This window comes from Antechinus flavipes, chromosome 2, assembly GCF_016432865.1.
Source record: "Antechinus flavipes isolate AdamAnt ecotype Samford, QLD, Australia chromosome 2, AdamAnt_v2, whole genome shotgun sequence".
Taxonomy (NCBI): domain Eukaryota; kingdom Metazoa; phylum Chordata; class Mammalia; order Dasyuromorphia; family Dasyuridae; genus Antechinus; species Antechinus flavipes.
The window spans coordinates 464214918-464242081 of record NC_067399.1 but is presented as its reverse complement, the minus strand read 5'-3'; the positions used below and the strand labels follow the sequence as shown (position 1 = coordinate 464242081).

Here is a 27164-nt window from a genome sequence, read left to right as displayed (position 1 = left end):
CTCCTTGCTACTCTTCTCTCTAGACACCACTCTCTCTTGGTTCTCTTTCCACCCATATGATTGCTCCTTTTCAGTCTCCTTTGCTGGATCCTCCTCCAGCTCATGCCCTCTAACTCTAGGTGTCCCACAAGGGTTGTCTTCTCTTTTCTCTATATACTACTTCTCTTGGTAATTTCATCAGTACCCATGGGTTTAATTACTCTCTCTATGATGATAATTTTCGCATCTACCTAGCCTGTCCCAACCTCTCTGTTGATCTCCAAACTCATATCTCCAAGTGTCTTTCAGATATCACAAACTGGATGGATATTCAGTAGATATCTTAAATTCAATGTCCAAAACAGAATTCATCTTTCCATCTAAAACTTCCTTCCCTTCCGCTTTATTATTGTAAAAGGCATCATCATGCTCCCAGTTCTTCAAGCATGAAACCTCAAAATCATCCTGAGCTTCTCAATATCTTTCACCACCTATATCCAATCTATTACTAAGGTCTGCAGACTTCACCTTTGCATTATCTCTCATCCCCTTATCTCTTTTGACACTTCCAAGGGCCTTCTGGTGGGCCTGCCTGCCTTGTCTCTCCCCACTCCAATCCATACTCCATTCAGCCACCGAAGTGATTTTCCTAAAGAACAACTCCAATAATATAACCAACCCCACTGAATAAATTCCAGTATCTCCCTATTACCATCAGGATCAAATGCAAAATCTTCTACTTACTGTTCAAAGCTTTTCATAACCCAGTCCCCTATTACCTTTCCAATCTACTTATACCTTATTTCTCAACAGGTACTCTTCAAACCAGTGCTACTCAAACAAGACAGTCTATCTTTCACTTGTGAGCATTTTCATGCCTAAGTGCTCTCCTTCCTTATCTTCCTCTACTACCTGCCCTGGTTTCCTTTAAATCTCAAAGTCCCATCTCCTATAGGAATCCTTCATAATTCTAATGCCTTCCCTGTGCTAATTATTTCCTATTTATTTTACATACAATTTGTTTGCATATGTTTGTCTCCTTCACTAGATGTGAGCTCTCTAAGGGTAGGAACTGCCTTTTGCTTTTTTTTTTTTGCATCCCCAAAACTCAGCACATAGTATGCATTTAATAGCTAATTGAATGACAGAGTTGTTTCTAGCACTAAATCATATGATCAATGATTGTTGCTTGAGACTAATAGAAAATTATGACTTTCTTGGTTTCAATATTCTAGGTCAGAAAGGTTTTCAAGATATGAGCCCCCTAGTGGGGAGGTGATTCCCAATTCAAAATTATTTTCATCTTAATACTAAAATGTTATTCATATTATTTTATCTATGTATGTTATTTTAATATACCCCAGCAGATTGGAAGGAAACAAATATGAGAATCCATCTGTCTTCTATTAAGCCAGATATGTTTTTTAAAAAATGCTATTCTAATTTTTTGTTTCGGAAAATAGAGTTTTTTGCAGTATTATTTATTCTAATACATAATGGGTTTATTATTGCCATTTTGAAATGAATTATTTTTTAATTTTCTTTTAAATTCTAATACAGTAAATATTGAAAGACATAACCTAAGGAAATAAAAGGTCTTCCCGGTCCTCAAAAATGTTTAAGAGTGTTAAGGGACTGAAATGTTATAAGAATCTCTTCATTAGACCACGGATTGGTTAAAAACTACTCCTGCCCTCAGTCTAGCTCCAGAGTGACAAACACCGCCCCCTTCCCCCTAAACCCTTAGTATAGAACGCAGGCCCTGCCCCAACCTCGATCTGAAATGACAGGCCCCACCCCCAGCCCACTTAGTCGGCTTAGTTCAGAAGCCCCGCCCACGCTCCAGCCTCACTTTAGGGCGACAAGCTCCGCCTCTCACGCAAAGGTCAACTAGAACTCTTGCGGGGGGGTCGGGAGTTGGGGGGGAGGTCGAAGATTGGGAGCTTGAGAGTGATAATGTTTTGGACCCTTAAGCCTACTCCTTTCAGGGCTTGGACTCCTGCACGTACGTTCCTATCTCTCAGCCTCCGCGGCGATCCCACCTGCCCAAAAGCGAAGCTGGGCCGAGGATCGGACTCACCGTGGCTTCCGCTGCCGGGGAAACAGGCTTCGGGCTGGTCGCACGTCATCAACGCAGGCCTGTGACGTCACGAAACGGCGCAAGTTGCGCAGGCGCATCGGTGGTGGCTGTGGCGGAGTCAAAGAGGGGAAGAAGGGAGGTCGGGGTCCGGGCCTGGCGGTTGGAGTCAGGTGGTGGAATCCCGAACCGTAGCCGCCTTAGCGGCGGGAGGAACCGAGGGGATCAGGCCTGAATCCAGAGGGTGAGTTGAGGTCCGCCGGGGATTCCCCTGCTCAATGTCAGCCACCTTCTCTCCCTGTTCCTCTTGTACCGACAGTTCCTCCTTGCTCCCTACCCCCCCATCTCAGACTCCTACCTCATTCTCGGCTTATTCCTTGTCCCTTCTGCTCCTCCTGTATCCCGCTTATGGTGGCTTCCCTTTCGCACTCCATCTCCACCTCCACCCCTTCTCTTCAGTTCAGTTCACTAAGCATTTATTACATACACCTTTCCTCCTGCCACCCTTCTCCTATCCCTGTCCCCTACCCTTATAACTGCTGTGTTCTGCCTTCAAATACCTTCTGATATGTCTCCAACCTGTTCTGGATGGTCTTGGACCATTTTATGTTATTGTTGTTGTTGTTTTAATCGTAAGCATCATTAAGAATCCATCTCCAATTGAAACACCACAGTTCTTAAGAGATTTCAATAAACTAATTCAAGTCAGTAGTCATTTAATTGCATGCTGGATGGCTGAAGTTGTGCAAAACTCTGGATAAAAAAAGAACCACAGACTTTGCCCGAAATGTGAGATTGGCGTGTTTGTTCTCAGCCCTACCAAGAAGTTTTCCAGTGATCTTTCAGGCTGCATATATGGGTAACATAGGAACATTTTAAGGATTGAGGCAAGGACAAGGAACAAGTCCATTCTTTCCTCTTTTCAGCTGCAAGAATGACTATCTCACAAACACTCTATTTAAATTTCCAATGACTTCCTGTTAATTTCTAGTTTCAAATCCATAAAGATTTGTATAGCATTTAAAGTTCTTCACAAGCTGGTCTCTTCCACCTTTCTGGACTTGATACACTTTACTCTCCTTTCCAAACTTTACATTACTGACGTAGTTGACTTCCTGCTATTCCTGGAACCCAATATTCTGTCTTTCATCTTGCACTTTGGCATTAGCTGCCCCCAATTCCTGGAATGCTCTTTTACCTTACATCAGACTCTTTAAGTCTGAGTGACTTCAAAGCTCAAAGACTTCAAAGAGGTCAATCCAAAGCCCCACTTTCTTCAGGAGGCCTTTCTAGGTCTCATCTCTTCTCCCCCCATCTCTAATTGCAAAAGTTTTCTTTAAAGTTATTTTCTGTCCACCCTATGTATCTTGTATGTAGGTGTTTACACGTTATCTTCACCATTAGAACATAAACTATATAACAAAGTCAGCAGGATGATTTCAGAGAGGCCTAGAGAGATTTACATGAATTGATGCTAAGTGAGATGAGTATAGAGCCAAGAGAACATTGTATACAGCAAGATTATTTGATGATCAGTTCTGGGGGATGTTGCTCTTTTCAACAGTAGGGTGATTCAGGCCTGTTCCAATGATTTTGTGAAGAAGAGAACCATTCCCCCTTTTCCCTGGGGATTGAGTATGGATCACAATATTCTATTTCCCTTTTTTTTGTTGTTGTTGTAGTTTGCTTGCATTTTGTTTTCTTTCTCATTTTTTCTTTTTTAATCTGATTTCTCTTGTGTAGCATGATAATTGTGGAAATACGTGTAGAAGAATTGCGCATATTTAACATATATTGGATTACTTGCTATATGGAAGGGAAGGGAGAGAGAAAAAATTGGGGACACAAGGTTTGCAAGAGTGAATGTTGACAATTCTCTATGCATGTGTTCTGAAAATGAAAAGCTTTATATAAAAAAGAAAAAGAAAAAAACCAAACATCTTTGGAAGCTTAAGAATGCTAATAGAAAAAAAAAAAAAGAATATAAATTCAAGATCTGTTTTTTGCCCTAGTGCCTGATAAATAGTAAACATTTAATAAATGATTATTGATTGATTTTCCCTTCAGGTACTTCATTGTAGTCTCAACTAGAAGAAACTACCCCAGATATCCTTACTACATATGTTTTATGTGACACTTGTTGAACTGAAATTAACATGTCCAAATCTTTGTGATTTTCTTTTTATAATTTTAAAATTTTAAATAGTGTTTTATTTTCCAAGTATATATAAAGATCGTTTTCAGCATTCATTTTTATAAGACTTTGTGTTTCAAAATTTTCTCCCTCCCTCCCTTACATCCCCACTTCTGTGACAGAAAGTAATCTGATAATCAGTGACAATCTGATATGGGCAGCTCTTGTTAAACATAGTTTCATATTTGTCATGTTGTGCAAAAAAATCCCAAATCAAAAAGAAAAAAAAAACATGAGAAAGAAAGAAAAGAACAAACAAAAAATGAAAATAATGTGCTTTGATCCCTTCAGTTTCCATAGTTTTCTTTCTGGATGGAGATGGCCAAGTATATTGAAATTATCCTGGATCACCAAATTGCTGAGAAGAGCCAAGTCTATCACTATCTATACTCTGTTTAGTGTTCACAGTCCACATTATGTTACTCTGTATAGTATTCACAGTCCATACTGTGTTACTCTATAGTTTTCTTGGTTCTACTCCACTCAGCATCAATTCATGTAAATCTTTCCAGGCTTTTTCAAAATTTCGAAAACAGTTTGTTCATTATTTCTTATAGAACAGTAATATTCCATTATATTCATATACCATCACTTATTCAGCCATTTCCCAATTGATGGGCGTCTACTCAATTTTCAGTTCCTTGCCACTTACATAAAGGGCTGCTACAAACGTTTTTGCACATCCTTTTCTCTCTTTTATGATCTCTTTGGGATACAAGCCCAGTAATGACATTGCTAGATCTAAGGTGCATGGTTTTGTAGCCCTTTGGGCATAGTTCCAAATTGTTCTGTAGAATGGTTGGATCACTTCACAACTCTACCAGCAATGCATTGGTGTCCCACTTTTCCCACATCCCCTTTAACATTTATCATTATTCTTTCTTGTCATCTTAGCCAGTCAGAGTTGGCCTTAATTTGCATTTCTCTAATCAGTAATGATTTAGAGCATTTTTTCTTTTCTTTTTTTTTAATTTTTATTTAATAATTACTTTATATTGACACTCGTTTCTGTTCCAATTTTTTTTCCCTCCCTCCCTCCACCCCCTCCCCTAGATGGCAAGCAGTCCTTTATATGTTGGATATGTTGCAGTATATCCTAGATACAATATATGTTTGCAGAACCGAACAGTTCTCTTGTTGCATAGGGAGAATTGGATTCAGAAGGTATAAATAACCCGGGAAGAAAAACAAAAATGCAGATAGTTCACATTCGTTTCCCAGTGTTCTTTCTTTGGGTGTAGCTGCTTTTGTCCGTCATTTATCAATTGAAACTCAGATCTCTTTGTCAAAGAAATCCCCTTCCATCAAAATATGTCCTCATACAATATCGTTGTCGAAGTGTATAATGATCTCCTGGTTCTGCTCATTTCACTTAGCATCAGTTCATGTAAGTCTCGCCAGTCCTCTCTGTATTCATCCTGCTGGTCATTTCTTACAGAACAATAATATTCCATAACATTCATATACCATAATTTACCCAGCCATTCTCCAATTGATGGGCATCCATTCATTTTCCAGTTTCTAGCCACTACAAACAGGGCTGCTACAAACATTTTGGCACATACAGGTCCCTTTCCCTTCTTTAGTATTTCTTTGGGATATAAGCCCAATAGAAACACTGCTGGATCAAAGGGTATGCACAATTTGATAATTTTTTGGGCATAATTCCAGATTGCTCTCCAGAATGGTTGGATTCGTTCACAACTCCACCAACAATGCAATAGTGTCCCAGTTTTCCCGCATCCCCTCCAACATTCATCATTATTTTTTCCTGTCATCTTAGCCAATCTGACAGTTGTGTAGTGGTATCTCAGAGTTGTCTTAATTTGCATTTCTCTGATCAATAATGATTTGGAACACTCTTTCATATGAGTGGTAATAGTTTCAATTTCATCCTCTGAAAATTGTCTGTTCATATCCTTTGACCATTTATCAATTGGAGAATGGCTTGCTTTCTTATAAATTTGAGTCAGTTCTCTATATATTTTGGAAATGAGACCTTTATCAGAACCTTTAACTGTGAAAATGTTTTCCCAGTTTGTTGCTTCCCTTCTAATCTTGTTTGCATTAGTTTTATTTGTACAAAGGCTTTTTAATTTGATGTAATCGAAATTTTCTATTTTGTGATCAGTAATGGTCTCTAGTTCATGCATTTTTTCATATGACTAGAAATGGCTTTAATTTCTTCATCTGAAAATTTTATGTTTACATCCTTTGACCATTTATCAGTTGGGGAATGACTTGTATTCTTATAAATTTGAGTCAATTCTGTATTTTAGAAATGAGGCCTTTATCGAAATGTTGGCTGTAAAAAAATTTTCCCAGCTTTCTGCTTCCCATCTGATCTTGGCTGCATTGGTTTTGTTTGTGCAAAACCTTTTTTAATTTAATGTAATCAAAATGATTCAGTTTGCATTTCATCATATTCTCTAGTCTACTTTTGCCATAAATTCCACCCTTTTCCACAGATCTGGCCAGACTATCCCTTGTTGTTCTAATTTGCTTATAATATTTGCCCTCTATGTCTTAATTATGAACCCACTTCAACCTTATCTTAGTATATAGAGTGAAATGTTGGTCAGTGTCTAGGTTCTGCCATACTGTTTTCTAATTTACCTAGCAATTTTTGTCAAGAAGTGAGTTCTTATTCCAGAAGCTAGAGTGTTTAGGTTTATCAAACATTAGATTACTATAATCATTGACTATTGTGTCTCATGTACCTAACCTATTTCATTGATTCACTTCTTAGCCAGTACCAAATGGTTTTGATGACTGCCACTTGATAATATAGTATTAGGTCAAAGGGTACCTGTCTTTGCATTTTCTTTTTTCATTCAGTTTTTTTTTTCATTTTCCTTTGATATTCTTAATCTTTTGTTCTTCTATATGAATTTTGTTTTTTTGTTTTTTTATCTCTATAAAGTAATTTTTTGGCAGTTTGATTGCTTTGAAACTAAATAAGTAGATTAATTTAGATAGGATTGTCATTTTTATTATATTAGCTCAGCCTATCTATAAGAACTTGATATTCTTCCAGTTGTTTGTGTGAAAAGTGTTTTGTAATTGTGTTCATATAGTTCCTGGCTTTGTCTTGGGTGGTATAGTCCCAAGTATTTTATGTTGTCTACAGTTGTCTTAAATGAAATTTATTGCTGTATAGTTTTCTGCTGGACTTTGTTGATAACAGAGAAATGCTGATGCTTTATGTGGTTTTATTTTCTATCCTGCAATTTTGCCAGTTATCTTTTATTTCTAGTAGTTTTTTAGTTGATTCTTAGGATTCTCTAAATATACCATTATATCATCTGCAAAGAGTGATAGTTTTGTTTTCTCATTACTTATCTAATTCCTTCAATTTCTTTTTCCTTCTCTTATTGCTTAAGCTAACGTTTCTTGTACAGTATTCAATAATAGTAGTGATAATAGGCAACTTTGTTTCATCCTTGATCTTATTGAGAATACTTCTAATTTATCTTCATTATATATAATACTTGCTGATGATTTTAGATAGATGCTATTTATCAACTTAAGGAAAACTCTATTTCTGTGCTTTCTAGTATTTTTATTAGAAATGGGTGTTGTGTATCTTTGTCAAATGTTTTTTCAATATCTCTTGAGATATCATGATTTGTTAGTTTTGTTGTTGATGTGGTCATTATGCTGATAGTTTTCCTGATATTGAACCAGCCCTGCTTTCCTGGTATAAATCCCATGTGGCCATAGTATATTATCTTGCCAATAAGTTGTTGTAATCTCCTTGCTAATATTTCATTTTAAAAATTTGCACCAATATTCATTAGGGAAATTGGTCTGTAATTTTCTTTCTCTATTTTGGTTCTTCCTACTTTATGTATTAGCACCATATTTGTGTCATAAAAAAGAGTTTGGCAGGATTCCTTCTTCACCTATTTTTCTAGATACTTTATCTAGTATAACAATTAATTGTACTTTACATGTTTGGTACAATTCACTTGTAAGTCCATCTGGTCTTGGAGATTTTTTCTTATAAAGTTCATTGATAACCTTTTAAATTTCTTTTTCTAAAATGGGACTATTTAAGTATTTTATTTCCTTTTTTGTTAATCTGGTTAATCTATATTTTTGTAAATATTCATCCATTTCACTTAGATTATCAGATTTGTTGGCATACAGTTGGGCAAAATAGCTCCTGATTATTGCTTTTAATTTCCTTTTCATCGGTTGTAAGTTTACCCTTTTCATTTTTGATACTTGTAATTTGGTTTTCTTCTTTCCTTTTTCTAGGCAAATTAACCAAAGTTTTGTCTATTTTGTTGGTTTACTCTTAGTTTTATTTATTAATTCAATAGTTTCCTTACTTTCAATTTGATCACTCTCTGACATTCAGAATTTCTAATTTAGTATTTATTAGGGAATTTTTAATTTATTATTTTTCTAGCTTTTTTAGTTGCATGTCCAATTTATTGATCTCCTCTTTCTCTCTTTTATTCATGTAAACATCTAGAAATATAAAATTTCCCCTAACAACTGCTTTGGCAGCATTCCATAAGTTTTGGTATGTTATTTCATTGTCATTCTCTTAGATAAAATTATTGGTTGTTTCTATGAATTGAGGTTTGACCCACTCATTCTTTTAGCTTAAAGATTATTTAGCTTCCAATTAATCTATGGTTTCTTTTCCCATGATGTTTTATTATATATAATTTTTATTGCATCATGATCTGAAAAGGATACATTAACTTTGCCTTTCTGAATTTGATAGTGAGATTTTTAAAAGCCCTAAAACATGGTTAGTTTTTGTGTAGGTGCCGTATACTACTGTTTTCTCCAAAGTCATACCTAACTTTTCTAAAATTTCTGTTCATCTCCTTAACTTCTTGTTTATTTTGTGGTTAAATTTATCTAGTTCTGAAAGAGAGAAAGGATGAGATTCCCCACTAGTATAGGTGGGTTTTTTTAAAGCTTTTTATTTCTCAAAACATATGTGGACAATTCTTCAACATTAGCCCTTGCAAAACTTTGTGTTCCAATTTTCCCCCCTTTTCCCCTACACCCTCCCTTAGATGGCAAGTAGTCCAATAAATGTTAAACATGGTAGAAATATATGTCAAATCAATATATGCATACATATTTATACAATTATTGTGCTGCACAAGAAAAATCAAATCAAACCAGTAAAAAAAAAAAGAGAGAGAGAAGCAAAATAAAATGCAAGCAAACAACAACAAAAAGAGTGAAAATGCTATGTTGTGAATCATATTCAGTTGCCACAGTCCTCTCTTTGGGTGTAGATGGCTCTCTTCATTACTGAACAATTGGAACTGATTTGAATCATCTCATTGTTGAGGAGAGTCATGTCCATTAGAATTTATCATTGTATAATCTTGTTGCTGTGTCTGTTACAGTTTTACTGTCAATTTCTTCTTGCTGCTCATTTAAGTTCTCTAAGAATTTGGATGTTATGCCACTTGGTACATATATGTTTAGTATTGTATTATTATCTATGGTACTTTTTAGCAAGATGAGGTTTCCTTCCTTATCTCTCTCTCTCTCTCTCTCTCTCTCTCTCTTTGCTTTTTTGTTTTTGCTTTTACTTGGTTTGAGATCAGGATTGCTACCCTTGCTTTTTTGTTTTTTGCTGAAACATAATATATTCTACTCCAGTCTTTTCCCTTTACTCTGTATATATTTCTCTGCTTCAGTTGTGTTTCTTATAAACAACATATTGTAAAATTCTGACTTTCAATTCATTCTGCTATCTACAGTGACTTTATGGGAGAGTTCATCCCATTTATATTCATAATGAATATATACATACTAACTCTGTATTTCCTGCCATCTTATTTTCCCTAGATTATATTTTGATCTCTTCTTTCACCCTTTTCCTTTTCACCAGTATTTTGCTTCTGATCCCCATCTCCCTCAATCTGCCTTCCCTTTCTTTTCCCCAATCTCCAATGAAATTAACAAGGCTTATTCACCTCCCTTCTTTCTTGCTACTGTCTTTTGTGTGTCTTCATGTAATGTAATTCACCCCATTTTATCTCTCCTTTCCATTTTTCCCAGTACAATTCTTTTTCCACCCCTAACTTCTTTTTTATATCATCACATTAAAGTTAATTTGTATCTACACCCTCAATCTTTGTATACCCTTTCTCAGGTCTTCCTGACTCCAGACCCAGTGCTCTATTCACTGAGCTACCCAACTGCCTCCATAAGTTCTATTGACATTCTGCCTATTCATCCTCAGCATTTCATTAAGAGTTTCTTTGCCACAACTATCAAAGGAGTTGTCTCTGGGTATTGGTGCTGAGGTTAAAGTAGCTGAAATTTGAATTGAAAGGGAACTTCAAGAAGTCATATGGTCTTACCTCTTCATTCTGAAAGCAATATGTTATAGTAAAAAGAGCATTGATATGGAGTCAGAGGACCTGGATTCAAATCCAATTCTAAAATCATGTGACTTTAAGCTAATCACTTCTTTACTCTGAACTTATGTTGCCACCTCTTTTAAAAGAAGGAGTGGGATTGAGTGATTGCTAAGATCCCTTCAAGGAATAGATTAATGATCCTCTGATCTTTAAAGCTCCTTCCAGGACTAAATCCTTTATTCCTATGACAGTAATATTAGAAGGATTTACTAAAGTATCAGGAAGAAAGAGTCTATATTGTGATTTCTCTTCTTTCTCTCCTTCATCTTTAAAGAGTCTGTATTGTGATTTCTCCTCTTTCTCTCCTTCATCTATACCTACTCCCACCCTCCCAAAAATAAAAAGATACACTTAATCTTAGTTTCTTGGCTGACTATCCTCTCCTTGTTTCATCTGAAATTCCATAGAGATTGATGGAGGCAGAAACCAAAACTCTTCCCCTGGAGAATGCATCTATCCTTTCAGAAGGTTCCCTACAAGAGGGGCATCGGCTATGGATTGGAAACCTGGACCCCAAGATCACAGAGTAAGTCTAATTGACTTTCTTTCAACAATTATAAATAGTTATGTTAATGTAAGGAAGGAGTATTGATTCAGTATGAGTTTTGAGCCTGCTATGTGCAGAACACACTGTTAGGCAATGGGAGATCACAAAGTTAAATAAATCAGCTTCTGTCCTCAAGAAGTTTGCACCTAATTGGGGAAATGAAACATGGAGATAAATTAATAGATATTACATATCTGGGCCTCAGCTTCCTTATTTATAAAATGAGGGAGTTGGACTAGGTCTCCTATAAGATTCTTCCAGCTCTAAATTGGTGATGCTATGAAAACAACACATATTCAAATCTGGTAAGTGCATAATCAGAGTATAAAATGCTAGATCTGATAAAAGAAAAATCCTTTCTAACTGGTAGAGTTGGAAAGATTTCCTAGAAGATATGGCATTTGCTCTACTCTTTGAAATATAAATAGAATGTATAATTGGAATTGGAATAGGGGAGGGGAACTGGAGAAGGAAGAAATGGACAATTCGACATAGAGAATTGTATGGGTAAAGGTGCAGAGGCAGAAATATTGATGAATTTTTTTAAAAGAATTTTAAAGCATTTTTAGTTTTTTGAGGGTATGTCTTATCCTCCCACCTCTAATTTTCATCTGCTTTGGAGATTTAATATGCATTTGGCACATTTATTAATCCTGTCTCTTTGTATAAATTTGAAGTTTTCAGTGGCAATCCAGCAGGATAAGAATCCTTAAAACTATAGGTTCGTTATGATTTAAAGTGGAAATAAACCTTAGAGGTCATTTAGTCCAAACTTTTCATTTTACAGATGAGGAAACTGAGGCCTAAAGAGATGAAGTGGCTTGTCCCAGGTCACAACTAGTAAGTAGCAGAGTCAAAATTCACAATCAGGTTTTCTGATACCAAATAAAATGTTCTTTCCCTACCACACAATGCACCCCATCTGGCACTCTGTGGCAGATTGTTACTTTTTTGAAAAATCTTTACTTCAAAGGTCTTTGACACCAATAAATTTCAAAAATTAACACATCTTTTCTCTCTTATATCCTATTCTTCCCACCTTTGATGCCCTCATTCTCTTTAAAAATTTAAATATATTACAGATCTTATGTATGGTTTGGATTGGAAGATATGACTTCAAATGGCATAAATGTGATCCAATTTATGTTACTGAACTTTTTAAAAAATTTTATATTACTCCTGCTGAAGATTTTCTCTCCAATTCTGCTATTCAGACCCATTGTTTTTAATATTTATCACTCAGTAGTATTTTTTCCAGAAATCATTTCCAAAAGGAGCATAAATACTCCTATCCAGTGGAAAAGGATCTCATTACACTAATTCATAAGTTATGCATGAAACAGGGATAAAATCATATTCTGCTAGAATACAAATTATTAAAAAGTTGGAGACAAACTGAGAAACCATCAGGTCCAATGCCCTTGTTTTACTGATAGGAAAACTGAGACCCAGAGATAAAGAATGACTTTCTCATAGACACACAGGGTATTGTAGCTAAGCTGTAAGTGAAACCCAGTTCTTCTGACTCCCAAACCAATGAATATTTTTTCCAGTGTACCATATTAAAAAAAACATTTCTGGGGAGATAAAAAGGGGACTTTTTTCCCCTTAGGGTACTCTTAATTATCCATTCAATTTTTGGATAAATTTGCATAACTAACCTTTGAAGTTTTTTTTTTTTTTTAATGTAAACTTAACTATCAGTATATACAAAGCATATACAAAATAACTGGTTGGAGAAAGTATTAGGAACTGAAGGAATCAGAAAAGACCTACAGAAGGAAACCCAGGTTTCTAAAAGTTGGAGGAAGGGAGGAAGGAAGTAGGACTCTGGAGGAGTTGGGGCGTGGGGATGGGAAAGGGAGTGCAATAAAGATGGGAAACAGTGTCATGTATGAGATAGAAAGCCTTTTGATTACATTGTAGTGGGTAGTGGGGTAATGTTATGAAGCTGAAAAGAGAACACAGCCAGGTTATGAAGAGCTTTATAGTTTATCCTCAGTGTAAAAAAGAACCAATGGGAGGACCTGAACTTCTAGAAATTACTTTGGCAACTGTATGAAAGATAGATTAAAGTAGGGAAAGATTTGAAGCAAGGAGATAAATTAGAAAGTTATTGAACTAGTTCAGGAAAGAGAAAATGAGGGCCTGGATTAAGGTAGTGGCTGTATGGGAAGAGAGAGGGGGGGACAGGTTGTGGAAATAGAAATAAGATTTGGAAATTAGTTGGATGGTTGAGATGAGAGAAAGTGAAGAGTCAAGGATAACACAGAGACTGAATTGTAGGTGGGTGAAAGCATATTGCTGTTGACAGGTATAGGGAAATTCAAAGGAGGAGTGGGTTAAGGAACAAAGACAAGAAATTCTGTTTGGCAACATTTTGTTTGTAAACATACAAGAAGGAACTAGTTGAAAGGAAAAAATTAAATAAGAATGGGTATGGCAATGGGGCCAGTCAGAAAAGGAACTAGAGAAGATAAGATCAAAAGTGAGTATGAAAGGGTTGGCATTGGCAAGGAGAATGGTCACTTTTTCATCAGAGACTATAATAAAGAAAGAAAGAATGGTAAGTGTTGTTAGATCAGCAAGTATTTATCGCTGATGCTGTGCTAAGCCTGAAGATAAGATAAAAAGCAAAAACAGCCTTTACTCTCAGGAACTTCACAGCCTAATTCTAAGTGGTTGTGAGATGGAGAGAAAAGAAAGATCATGTTAAATGGCCTCAATTTTTTGATGAAGTATGAGTTCAGGTCTTCAGCTGAAAGAATGGAGTTAAGGGTTATTGTGAAAGGCTTGAGAATAGAAGAGGTTTAGAAGAGTTGCATTGGTGGGTGGCGTGAGAATCAACTAGGGATAAATAAATTGCCTTGTTGCAGTGAGAACCCAGTTGAGATTAGATAACATAAATTTTAGGTTGATACCTGTTATAGGATTTTATCAGACATGAAGAAACTGTGTTCCCTAGTAATGATGCAGTGGTGGTAAGGAGTACAGGTATGTAGTGACAAGAGAATGCAGCTAAGCTTACTAAGCACCCATGTGCTATGCATTGGGGATATAAAGACAAAAATGGGGTAGTCTCTGACTTTAATCTCTCAGAAGATTACATTCTACTGGGGAAATACAACATAATCCTGATTGAGCAATGGACCTGGAAAAAGTCTTTTGAAGGGTATAGATAGCATTTGAGCTGAGCTTTGAAGAAATGCAGATTCATTTCAGTTCTAAGATTCAAACTCAGTGTTTTTACCATTACACCATGCTGCCTTTCTGATTTTATTTCTTATGACTTATACCATTTCAAAATGGATCAATCTAAGCTAGTTGTTATCACCACTATAAAGGCCATGGTAATTTCAGTGTCCATTGCTCTTGTGGCTTCTTAACTTCATTTATCAAAACCCTGACATAGATGTAGATATAACATGATATTATTGTAGGAAGCAAACTAAACATATAGTCAGATACTCTAAATTTTAATTCGACCTCTCACCTTGGTCACATTCATGCCTCATTCTACTCATCTGTAACATAAAGAAACTAGATTAGATGATAGTTAAAAGATTTCTTATTGTCCTAAATCCTTTTATCTGATTATTCCATCTCTGTTGCTACTCTTCTTGTACTTTATTGACCTAACCTACTAAGTTAATGTAATATTCAACCACAATTTTGTTAGGTGTAACACATTTGATTAATGACTGCCCATGAGAAGAGCTCCTTTCAACATACCCAATGCTTCTCTCATTCCCTGCTCTGGATATATGAATAGAAATCTGAAAGGTAGAAACAGTGCCTAATGTAGTTCCATGCAATGATATGGTTGTTCTAAAGGTGTCCTTATATGCAACAGGAGGGGTGCATTGAGGTGTTTCCCATTTCATATGAATAAAAAGTTGAGTCATTGAATGTCCTTATCCATTAAAGCATCTACCATCAATGATGCAGATTTCCTACTTCCTACCTTTGTACCCTAGTTTCCTTCCTTCCAGTTGATAATATTATTTAGTAATCTGCATAATTTAGGGCCTGATTGGCTTAGTTAATGGATTCATTCTCAAATTTTTCCTTCTGATATGTTTTTTAAACCCCTTACTGGATTTTGCTCTATGTGAAGTTTTCCCTTATAACCTACAAATGACTGACTGATTCCTGCTGCATTCTCCTTCCACATCCCTTTCTTATCTTGATTCCCTACTCATATCCTTGCTCTTTTCCACACTTCTTCCTCCCTTTTCACATAACAATGACAAATGCCCCTTCTCATTGAGCCTTGGCTCCCTGCCTGTCATTAATATGCATGAATAATTTGTCAACATTAACCCTTGTAAAACCATGTGTTCCAATTCCCCCCCCACACCTCTTCCCCTAGGTGGTAAGTAATTCAATATGTTAACCATGGTAAGAGTATATGTTAAATCCAATATATGCATACATATTTATACAATTATCTTGCTGCACAAGAAAAATCAAATCAAAAAGAAAAAAAATGAGATTGAAAATAAAATGCAAGCAAACTGTTGAAGATACTATGTTGTGATCCACCCTCAGTTCCCACAGTCCTCTCTCTGGGTGCAGATAGCTCTCTTCATCACAAAATCATTGAAACTGGCCTCAATCAATTCATTGTTGAAAAGAGCCATGTCCATCACAATTGATCATCATATAATCTTGTTGCTGTGTACAATGATCTCCTGGTTCTGCTCATTTCACTTGGCATTAGTTCATGTAATTCTCTCCAGGCCTTTTTGAAATCTTACTGCTGGTTGTTTCTTATAGAACAATAATATTCCACACCTTTCATATACCATAATTTATTCAGCCATTTTCCAACTGATGCTGCCCTTACTTTTAAAACCCAAATCATATGAAAAAGGGAGTCTAGTTGTTTTGCTAAGCCCCAAGGTTCAAAACTATGAGCATTGTGCAGAGAAATTACAGTGGTGGTAGATTTGGATTCATTGAGCACATTAATAATCAGATCTGCTTGAAATTGGAGTGTGCTTCCACATTAAGTAATGATCATTCTTTCCCTGGAAGCTTTCATGTAATGGTTGAATGAACACTTAGAGGATGTGGTAGAACAGTGGTGTCAGACCCATACAGATACAGTTCCCTGCAGCCTGCATATTGACTTCGAAAACCACAGATTAACATTATCTATGCAGTATTGTATTTTTATTTATTTTGTTAAATATTCCTAATTATATTTTAATCTGCTTTTTGGCCATACCAGGGATTTTTGAGGGCTCCAAGTTTAACATCTCTCTTATAGAGGACTTTTATCCTTCAGTTTTGAGTAAGACTGAATGACCTTAGAGGTCACTTTTAAACTATAATTCTTTGAAATGCCATCTCTCTGAAGCCTTCTTTGATGCCTAATATCAAAAATTGTCTTCCACCCATTTCAGGACCTGCTATAGCATTTTTTACAATTTTGTCTTAACTTTGTTGATGTGTTTAGTTCATCCTGAATGTTATGGTATAATGGATAAAGCATTGATCTCAGATTCAGAAAAACCTGAATTCAAAACTTAACCTTTACCACTTAGTGTTTGTATAACCCTGGGTCTCTGAGCCTTAATTTCTTCATCTATAAAATGATAGAGTTAAGCTCTGTTTCTAAGATCTAACTCTAAATCTGTGATTCTAGGATATCTTCCTTGGCTGTCAAATCATTTCTTATTAACAACTGGGTTTGACAGTGTAGCCAGTATTCTATATCCTTAGTCCTTCAAATCTCCAATAAAATAGGAAGGAGGATACAGTTTCTGAACTTCAGCTTCCCCCAAACTTTGTCATCATTTGCACATTTAGCTATATTTTCTTATGTGTCTGGATCTTTATGTATATAAGATATCCCAAAAGTTTTAGTGCAGTTGAAATTTTATTTCAAAACTTTAGGAAATGAAGGAATTTGAGGCCATTATAATATGAGGAAACTGAAGCCCAATGAAATTTATTCAAATCCAGATATTCTGACTTAAAGAGTCCTCAGGTTCTTCTCTTATTCCACACATTATCTCTATTTTATGTGAGGAAAATGTGGTTAAGTGAGATTGTATCTTGCCCAGGTTACCAGACAGAATGTAGTGGATTTGGTCCCACATACTGAGGCAAAGTCTATGGGAAATATAATAAATAAGATACAATCCCTTTCTAATTGGAAGGAGTATAAGATATCTTTGTGAATAGATATAAGACAAATTAGAATGTAAATGGAATACAAAGTGCTATGAAATCAATCACATGAGGGAAAAATTTTCTTCCACTTTAAGAAGTCAAGGAAAACTTTATGGAGATATCATTTGAGTTAGGACTTCAGAGAACAGTAAAATGTCAGTAAGCATCAATAGAGGATTCAAGGGGAGGTTATTGAACGGAACAGAGGTATAGAGGCCCCCAAATACCTGGGGTCAACAAGGAATCCAGTTTGGTTGAATCAGAGAACATGTGAGAATTTATGTGGGCTAATAAGACTGTAACCAAGTTGGACAATATCACAAAAACTTCTGATCTAATCTCACAATTTTACATTGAGAAAGTGCCAATAGAAGTGCAGATGGACATGACCATAGGATAAGAGAGTCTTTCTCTAAGGGAGTGCTGCAGGGCTATCTTCCACTATAATTCTAGAGTTAAATACTATGATGACCACAGTTCATTAAATGGAGCCAGTTTTTGATGACTAATGAGCTCTCAAGCTCTCCTCCTTCCCTTCCCCCCTCCCCACTTCATCAGCAGATAGAAGTGCTTGCAGATGTGAGAATAAGCCTCTTCAGGCTTGTCCACTATCAGAGTTTGCAGTCCCCATCTCCAGGAAGCCAAATGGTAAACAGTTAATTCCTTTTGTTCCAGTGTTCTGATAATTTCAAGAAATAATCAAACAAGAAAAAGATCCTGAAGCAGTTGAAAGACATAGACCTCACAGATGTTCCTGAACTCTTAAGGTCTTACTCCTTGGGCAAAATGTGTTTGTTACAGCTTTTCAAAGAATAATCTTTTGGCATGTTTCTTTCTGATTAGAATAAAATTCATTTCCTAGGAAATGCCCGTCACCTTATCTTCCTGCTACTAAGCAGAACAGAGCTAAAGAAAAGTGACCCACCTATAGTAGCCCTTGGGTCAGTTAACATACATACCAAAAAAAAAGAATCTGATTTGATCTGACATTGTACCACTGCTGGCACGAAGTAGAGAGTTACTGGATAGGTGGTAGTTTGAATGGTATGGTGTGTAGACTGTAGCTGAAAGCCAAGGCATTTTGGAGGCTTTTATAGCTCATCTATGAAATCCACATGCTCCACTATAGATTGCCTTTCCAAAAAAAATGAGCAAAACCACCACTTATACTTACTGTGTATAATAACCCTTTCCTTTCTCATAGGAACTTAGCTACCAGTAGCAGGTAGTAATCTCAGGAGCAACTGAGAAAAGGAGGGTTAACGGTTATGTTGCCTTTCTTGAGCACTCTGAAAAGACGGATTAATACTAGTTCAATTCAGCAAAAAGTTTTCAAGTGCCTACTACGTAAGTCACCATAAGGCTCTTACCAGCAAAGGCAAAATGGATATAGTCCCCCTAGGAGTTTATAATCTACTTGCAGGTTGAAGAAAACAAATAAACAAAACATAAAATCAAGTATAATGGGAGGAAGAGATCCAAAGAAAATGATGCTCTAGGGAAAAATAAAAAAAGAGAAAAAGTTCATTTCTATCCTGTTGGATCAAATGAAGGCTTCATAGAGGAGGAAGCATCTGAGCAAAATATTAAAGGAAGAAAAGAGTCCCCAAAGTTTAAGGTGACAAGGCATGGCATGCCAGGAATAGACTGTGACCTGTGTGAATCCTGAATTATAGAATAATGTGAAAAGAAATACTGCACTCAACTGGAAAGGTAGCTTGAAGCAGCAGTTACTTGGAGCCTGAAATCCAGGACTAGTAGGTCTGTGTTATATCTCCTTGCCCCCTGGGAACTCAGGAAAATGTGCTGTTCATGTCCATCAGTATCAGATTATGCAAAGGACAGAATTCCATTTTGTATCTTCCACCCTTCCCAAAGGAATCCTTACTTAAAAACCCTTTCTTGATGAGTTTTGCCTAGAAAAAAACCACAAACATAAATGAGGCTATGACAACATTACTAGCTCCCTATGGGGTAGAATTCCCAGTAATAACAGATTTAGCATGTGGTCTGATACCTTTTTAGTATCCCAGGGACAGCATTGTTTAGAGAGAGCCTTGACTCTCGGTTTGAATAGTGTGGAGGGTGCCAGGAGGAAGACCAGCGGAAAAGGAAATGGGAGAGCTGTTGGTTTGTCTCACCCTCGACATCAGATGACAGGAAGTGGAAATTGAGCTTGGCCGAGGCAACCTGTTGAGGCCACATCTGTTTGAATAACTTAAAAAGCTCTATAGAAACCAAACAGTTCTTAGAGTAAGTAGTCCAGAGAGAGGGGTGAGGGGCAGAAGAAGTAAGCAAGAACTTGGGGGTGAACACCCTTGTCTGGATTAAATTTCTTCTTTGGCTCTCCATGATCTCAGCTCTTCAACAGCCCATGTTTCTGGCTAATTATTCAGGGATGATTCAAAGGCACTGGCACTGTTCCCCAGCTTTGCACCAGGCCAGCCACTCAGTTTGGGACTCACCATTTTCCTGGTGTTCATTCACATTAGGGAATAACACTCAAGCCATTATGGAAATGCTACTGATGGTGGTTGGACTATTAGAAGAGCCCTTATCTGATGGGAAAAGCTTTCTAGGGGTTTGTGGATAGATTGGGGGGGGAAGAGGGAGGGGTGGGTAGGAGCAAAGTTGTTTTGTTTTGTTTTGTTCTTGGTGGTATTGTAGTTATTTACAAATATCACTCCGCTGCCAAGAAATTAAAAATAAATAAATCGACACTATTTTTGAGTCCTTGTCCAAAAGGAAAACAAATGGAGCTTGCAGGCCAGACAGCTGTTTGTTGCGGGTGGGGGAGGGGTTGTTTTTTATGTTAGAACTACAATAATTTTAGTCATGATTCCAAGTAGAGGCAAACAACTTTGTTTGCCAAAGAAAATAGGACATCGTTGGGCAGAATGGAATACTAAGAGTCAGAAGGGTGTGGTAGAGCTGGATTTAAGCATCAGAAGTTGTGGGTTCAAGTTCAGGCTCCATAGCTTAGTAGAAGCCACACCTCTGAGTCTCAGTTTCCTTGTGAGTAAAATGAGAATAATTCTTGAACTAGAATTACAAAATATTAAAAAAAAAAAATCAGAAGATTTTATAGTCAGTACCTTATTCTAATAGAGGAAGATTAGAAAGGGAGGGACTAGAAATCATTTTGTATGACCCCCTCATTTTGCAGATGAGAAATTAAATGTGGAAAGGGAAAGTAATTTGCTTGCTCAAAATCATATACATAGTAACATCCAGGAACTTAGCCCATATACTCTTCCTCTAAATCCAGTGGTTTTTTTTTTTTCCCACATTCTAGTGAATCCTTTCCCCAAGCTATCTCGTATTTATTTTATGTCATTCTCTCTTACTTCTTTGGGTGCAAGCTGTCTCCCTACATTAGAATGGCAGCTTCTTGAGGCCTGGAACTTCTGTCTTTGTATCTCCAAACTGTGCACAGTGGCTGGTACACAATAGATGTTTAATCAGTGTCTTTCCATGAGGATATGAGACTCAGAAAACAAAAGTAATTCCCCCTATGTCACACATACAGGAGGCAGGCAGAGTCAGCATTTGAACCCAGGTCTTCTGATTCCCAAGTGTAGGCCACTTAGTTTCCCCACACCTTCCTTAATAGATTTGTCTTGAAAAAAACATTACAGAAACATAGGCTTCCACTATATATTAAGGTTATTAGAATTGAGCATCTGTGAAGCAAATTATTTTCCTCTCAACCCCTTTGGCCTTTTCCATTTCATAATAAGTAGCTAATCAAATGTGGCATGTTCTTTGCATGGTATCCCTGACTATTGTTGTTCTTTTAACAGGTACCACCTCCTCAAACTTCTTCAGAAATTTGGCAAAGTAAAGCAGTTTGACTTTCTTTTCCACAAATCTGGTGCTTTGGAAGGACAGCCCCGAGGGTACTGTTTTGTCAACTTTGAAACCAAACAGGTACCTGTGCTGTCTCTCCAGTGCAGTTTTGAAACTAATTCATTGACTTCCTACAGAGACTTATTTTTAGGCCCAAAGTTTGGGCTATTGACCTATTTTCCAATTGGGCTATTGAATAAAAGAGGGTGTTAGTATTTGGCATAAAATTGACTTTTCCAGTGTTAAGGCAGTTTGCTCATCTTTTCAGGGTCTGGCCAGCAAAGCCAGTTTTGCTTTTGGGCCTTGAGGTATTGGAGCTCTATGGGAAGGGTCATCCATAAACTTTATTTTATTATGATTGGTTCATACATTCCTTACCCCCAAATCTTGTAGGAACATGCACAGATGTGAGTATGTGGAGAGCAACAAACAATCTTAATTTTAGCCAGGATGCTTTTTTTCTCTCATGTTAAATCATCACTCCTTTGAGAGGGCTAGCTTTGATGATGAAATTTACAAATAGAAACATTACACAATACAGTATTGCTGCACAAGGGACTTTGCTAAGTAATGTTTTGAGTGAACTGAACTTTAAAAAATTTTCTTTTAGCACGTTTTCCTAAAAAAGAATGTATTCTAGGTCTTTTCTTGACTTTTCCCAGATATTAGAATGTGATGGGTACTTTCTTTGATTCAGAATCACTGAAAATGGCTACTATTTTATCAAGGAAGCTGGAGAGAGCACTGTCTCACTGTTCAGAGGACGTACTGCATGACTTATTGATAGTATGGTATAGTGGAAAGAGTTCTGACCTGGAAATCTGAAAACCAGGTAAGATCTCAAGACTGTGGGCAAGTCATCATCCCTTTCTCAGGAGTGTTTCACCTTGTGTAAAATGAAGGCTAGATCTCCAGAGATGTTCCAATCATACATTCTGTGATTCATCACTTTAGTCACATGACCTGGATCATGACCCTTCTTCTCCTTGCCCCTCAGTTTCTTCAGCTATAAAATAAAGGTAATACCCATTTTTGACTACTTTTTACTACTACTTAGAGCCATAAAATGAAATAATAAATAAGGAACTACTTACAAATCAGTGATAATTGAAAGCATTATTTGTATACTTATTTTCAAAACACAATGCCTCTACCACCGCTCAAAGATCTTGCACAATAGTATAAGAAATGGGCAAAGCACTGTGACCATTCACATTATGAATTAGAAATGAAAAATAAAGTTTCCCTTGGTTCTCCATCTAGCTACGGGTGCAATATGATCAGGCAAAAAGAGTTGCGTTAGCCAACTCCAAATAGTAGAGGTTACTTCATATACTGGCAGGTAAAACTGGGGCATAAACAGAAAAACTCTTCTGATGTTCTATCACAACCTCTCTTAGTAGTTTCCCTTCACTCAATGGCTTTTTCATCCCCAGTACATACATGAAATAGACACTTGGCTGATTGCCCTTTAGATCTTAACTTGGTCAACACAGATTGGGCAAGGATGTTTGGTAGTGTAGGAACATAGGGCCAGGTTTCCTGGGGGTGACCTAGGCCAGCTAATATTCAGGTTCAGGAATTCCTTTCAACTTTTTTGCTCCTTGAAAAGGAAGGGTGTTTTCATTAGTTGAAAGTATTTGTTTCAGAAAACCAGGTGCAAAGATTGACTCACACAACCACCTTCTTGCTTAGTCTCCTTGACTGACTCCTGCTTTTTCCTGCCCAGAGTTTCCTTGACTCCCACAGCATCTGAAAGCAAGGCTACACTGAATGCAAAGTATGGGTCCAGCTTCATGAGATTTCCCTGCCCTCCTGAGGGGGGCCTATAGTCTGTGATGGTCCTCATGATAAAAGTACACGGCAAGACCACTTTTTGTTTTTGTTTTTTGATGCAGTCTTGAAGCCTAGATCTTCAATGCTGAAAGGATCCTTAGAATGTAGAATATTACTGCTTAAAAGAATTTTAGAAACTTAATTCTATTCCTTCATTTTACAGAGGGGGAAACTGAAACCTGAGGGGGAGGAGGGAAGGGAGGGGAAAGGGATGACTTGCCTTTGGTCACAAAGGAAGTTAGCAGCAGAGTCTGGACTAGAACCCAGATTCCCTGAATCCCAGCTCAGTATTCTCTCCACTGTATCACTTTCCCATTGGTCAGTTTCTTGTTAAAAGCATAGCTCCCTAAATTGAAAGCACCCTGTAATAACAGATCTAACCCAACCTATATTTGTTTTTTGTTTTTTTTACTAACATGGGTCTTTTTCCTGTGTAGGAAGCAGAGCAAGCAATCCAGTGTCTCAATGGCAAGCTGGCCCTATCTAAGAAGCTGGTGGTACGGTGGGCACATGCCCAAGTCAAGGTGAATCCCAATCAATAGAAACATAAAAATAAAAGCATCTCAGATGTAAGAGGCTGAAAAACAATGGTCAGATACTTTGACAGCAGCAGCTTTTGCCATGCAAGACCAACTAGTTGTTGTTGCAGATAAAGAAAATGCCTAAGCAGTCATTCTTCTTTAGGAATGACTAGTTTCCATGATTAACTTTTTCCTTAAGCTTTTGTCCTCGATTTTAGAATGTAAGCTCTTGGAGGGTGAGGACTGTCTTTCTCTCTGCTTGTATTTATATTTCCAGTGCTTAGCACAGTATCTGGCACACAGAAAACACCTAAAGAATTCTTTTGACTGACTACTAGACTTGGACTCAGGAGATACTGGTTCAGATTATGTTTCAGACACTTTTTTGCCATGATCCAGTCATTTCACATCTCAGAGCCTTGGTTCCCTCGTCTGTTAAATAGGTATAATGATATTTACTGTATTTACAGATAAGAATATTGTGAAGAAGGCACTTTATAATAACAGCTCATTTTTAAAACATGTTAGCATTGTTAGCCCCATTTTATCTATGGGAAAACTGAAGGTAACGAGTATGACCATTTCACTTTCCTGTTCAAAAAACTTCACTGACTCCATTTTAACTTTATACTAAAGTATAAACTTCTATGTTTGACATTTAAAACTTTTTACAGTATGGCTCTAACCTATCCTATATTGATTTTATATTACTTTATATCACATACCAGCCATGCTGACTTCCTTGATGTTTCCTGCAAACAACATTTCATCGCTTATCTTTGTGCTTTAGCACAAAACTATCTCCCATGCCTGCAGTACCCTGATAGTTATCATTACTTCTACTTCTTGGACCAGCTCCCTCCCTTCAGGCTCAGCTTTAGGGCCATCTCCTACATGAAGCATTTCCTAATTATACATTTGTGCGTTCTCTTCCTGCCCTGAAATTACTTTTGTTATATTTTATATTTACTTATTTGTGTGTGCATTATTGGCCTCTTCTCATAGAATTTTAATGCCTTGAGGGCAGAGATTTTCTTTCTTTTTTTTTTTTTTTTATATATGTATCCCTAGCACAATGCCCTGCATGTTTTTTTATTTGTTTTTGGTCCAGACTTGTGATGTTATTGATGTGGAAAGGTCCATTTAGCGCAAACTCTCCACTGATGAATTATCTTGGAGCACTAATAAGTAATTTGCCCATGATCTCACGGCCTGTATTGGTCAAAGGTAAGACTTGATCCCAGGTCTTCCTGGATACAAGATACCTAGCATCACATAACTAGCAGCTGTCAGAGTCCAAAATTCAAAGTTTAAGTTTTATGACTCCAAGTCCAATACTTTTTCAATTCTGGTGGCTATCATGCCAGGACAACTAGAGCATATATATATGATCTTTTCATAAAATCTGAGGGTTAGAAGTCTCCTAATTGAGTTTTAGGGATTATAATCTATGAGGGCTTAAACCAAAGATTGATCTGTTAACTATTAAGGTCACAGTTTCTTTTGGAGTTAGCTAGAACAGAGGTAGTACTATGGTACAAGAAAGGATTCCTAAGGTTATGCAATAGTACTTTCAGAGATATGACTGTTGACAAATACTATATAATATTGTTAGCCTAAACGATTATATAGATCTGTGGTTCTATAATTTGAAAGTATTTGTTTATTCTGAAAACCTGCTAGATTGAAATTTCCTTGATCAATTTCTGACCTCAGCGTCATAAGGTAGATAGAACTTGGGTTTGAAATCAGAACACCCTAACTTCAAGTCTGAACTGTGACCATTCTTAATTGCTTCACAATTAATTTAATGTTTCACTGAATTTTTTCAAGTTCTGTTTACTCATCAGTTAAATGCAGATAGCATAATACCTATGTTACTAACCTTACCAGTTGTTATAAAGACAAAGCTATGTAAAATACAAAGTATAATAGAAGTTAAGCTGTTATGACTTTTCTTTGTTTTTCTCCCATCACTTGGTACAGTGTTTTGCACAGAGTAAGTATATAACAGGTGTTTGTTAAATAAATGATTTATTAATTGATTCATCAAAAACTTAATCATCTTCCTCACTCTCAAAGCTCAACTGTAAACAAAACTACCCATATTACCCAGGAAACCAAATTAACCAAATATTAATTTGAGTTTTTTGCTGAAAAATGAATTTGGACATTTGGAATGTTTTTAGCTTTCGTAGAATCCAACATGTACCTTTTTAGGAGCAAAAACTTCATTACATCACAATTTCATCATGGTATGTTCTCATTGAAAAAACATTTATTTTGTTACGTATCTGAACCCCTCTTTGGGTTCAGATGAATCATGCAAATCTTATCCTTGTCTTCTTGTAAATCTTCATACAGAATTAACCTTCTTGTCCTTTTGATTCTTCTTAGAAGTACAGCATTCAGGATGTCTGTCTGTTTACCCCTCAGTCTCATTATGTGACTGACCCATCTCTTTTTCTGTGAAGAATTACTCTTATCTGCAAGGAACAGAAAAGGCATAGGAAAATCAATGGGTGCCTTTTTTTCTCAAAGAAAAACTAGAGCACATTTGTTGAATAAGTGGCTATGTCCATGATCTTCATCTTGTTAAAAAATGCAAAGAAGGGAAATTGTCCTTTCTCTTTTTCACTTGAGAACTATACATTATAACACTGTTTTTTTTTTTTTTCTGCATTGTTTCTCCCTACAATAAAAAGCTCCAGGGACTCTGATTTACCATTTCACATTTTAGGATTATAGACTTAGAGCTAAAAAGAACTAAAGAGGCCATTTAATCCAATGGCCTTATTATATAGATGAGAAAATTGAGGCCCAGAAAGGTTAAGGGAATTACCCACATTCACAAAAGTCCACATACATGTCAAAGGTCAGATTTAAATCAGGTATTTCTGACTCCTGAGTCCAACATTTCTACCATATACATGCTGTTTACTATTCATGGAAAAACTTTACTTATTTTCACATAGGAATCCCTCAGACAGCAAATTTCCCTCAGAGCCTTGGTTTCCTGAGCTGTAAAAATTCAATTCAATAAAGCATTATTAAGCACCTACTCTAGGTAACAGACTCTGTAAGTTCTGGTCAAAGAAATTGCGGAATTGAGACTCCGTGATCTCTTAAGAACCCTAAAGCACTAAATATGCTATATTCTGAAATTCTTTCCAAGAGCTCATATTATGTTCCAGTATTCTTTGTCATAAGATCCCTAACAGCTGTAACAATGTATGTTCTAAGGTCTCTTCCTGTTGTAATATTCTAGGGTCCCTTCTAGCTCTCTATTTTAAGTCCTTTTCAACTCTGACAGTCTGATTTCTCTTTTACCATAGAACTTTTTCTAGATCAATAACTACAGGCCTACTTCCTGTTCCTCTCCACACACCTCAGACCAGTGGAGACTTGCAGGATTCAGCAAACATAGGTAGAATTCCAAGCGTAACATTTCTGACCATGATTTTGAGGTGAGTTGTGAATAGACAAAGTGAATGTGGAGAGAATCCAGGTGTAGCAGTATTAAAGTTGAAACAGTGAAATTAGATTTAAGTATAGAATAATACAAGAG

The 27164-nt window shown here is 36.6% G+C and overlaps 2 protein-coding genes across 4 annotated transcripts in view; one reads left to right on the top strand and one right to left on the bottom strand.

Moving 5' to 3' along the window:
• The window catches only part of MRRF (mitochondrial ribosome recycling factor), a 62664-nt gene extending 60549 nt beyond the window's left edge, over positions 1-2115 (bottom strand). For 2 of the 3 annotated variants that reach the window (XM_051979578.1, XM_051979581.1), the window contains exon 1: positions 2060-2113. The gene's annotated coding sequence lies outside the window, so the exon portion shown is untranslated. Of the gene's footprint in view, positions 1-2059 lie in introns of all 3 variants that reach the window. The other variant, XM_051979580.1, reaches the window with a different exon arrangement.
• Positions 2116-2184: 69 nt separating this feature from the next.
• The window catches only part of RBM18 (RNA binding motif protein 18), a 33582-nt gene continuing 8602 nt past the window's right edge, over positions 2185-27164 (top strand). Inside the window, exons 1-4 of the mRNA XM_051979582.1 lie at positions 2185-2300; positions 11068-11186; positions 21194-21320; positions 23513-23599. Coding sequence (XP_051835542.1) covers positions 11074-11186; positions 21194-21320; positions 23513-23599 — 327 coding nt within the window. The 5' untranslated portion in view covers positions 2185-2300; positions 11068-11073. The remainder of the gene's footprint in view (positions 2301-11067; positions 11187-21193; positions 21321-23512; positions 23600-27164) is intronic.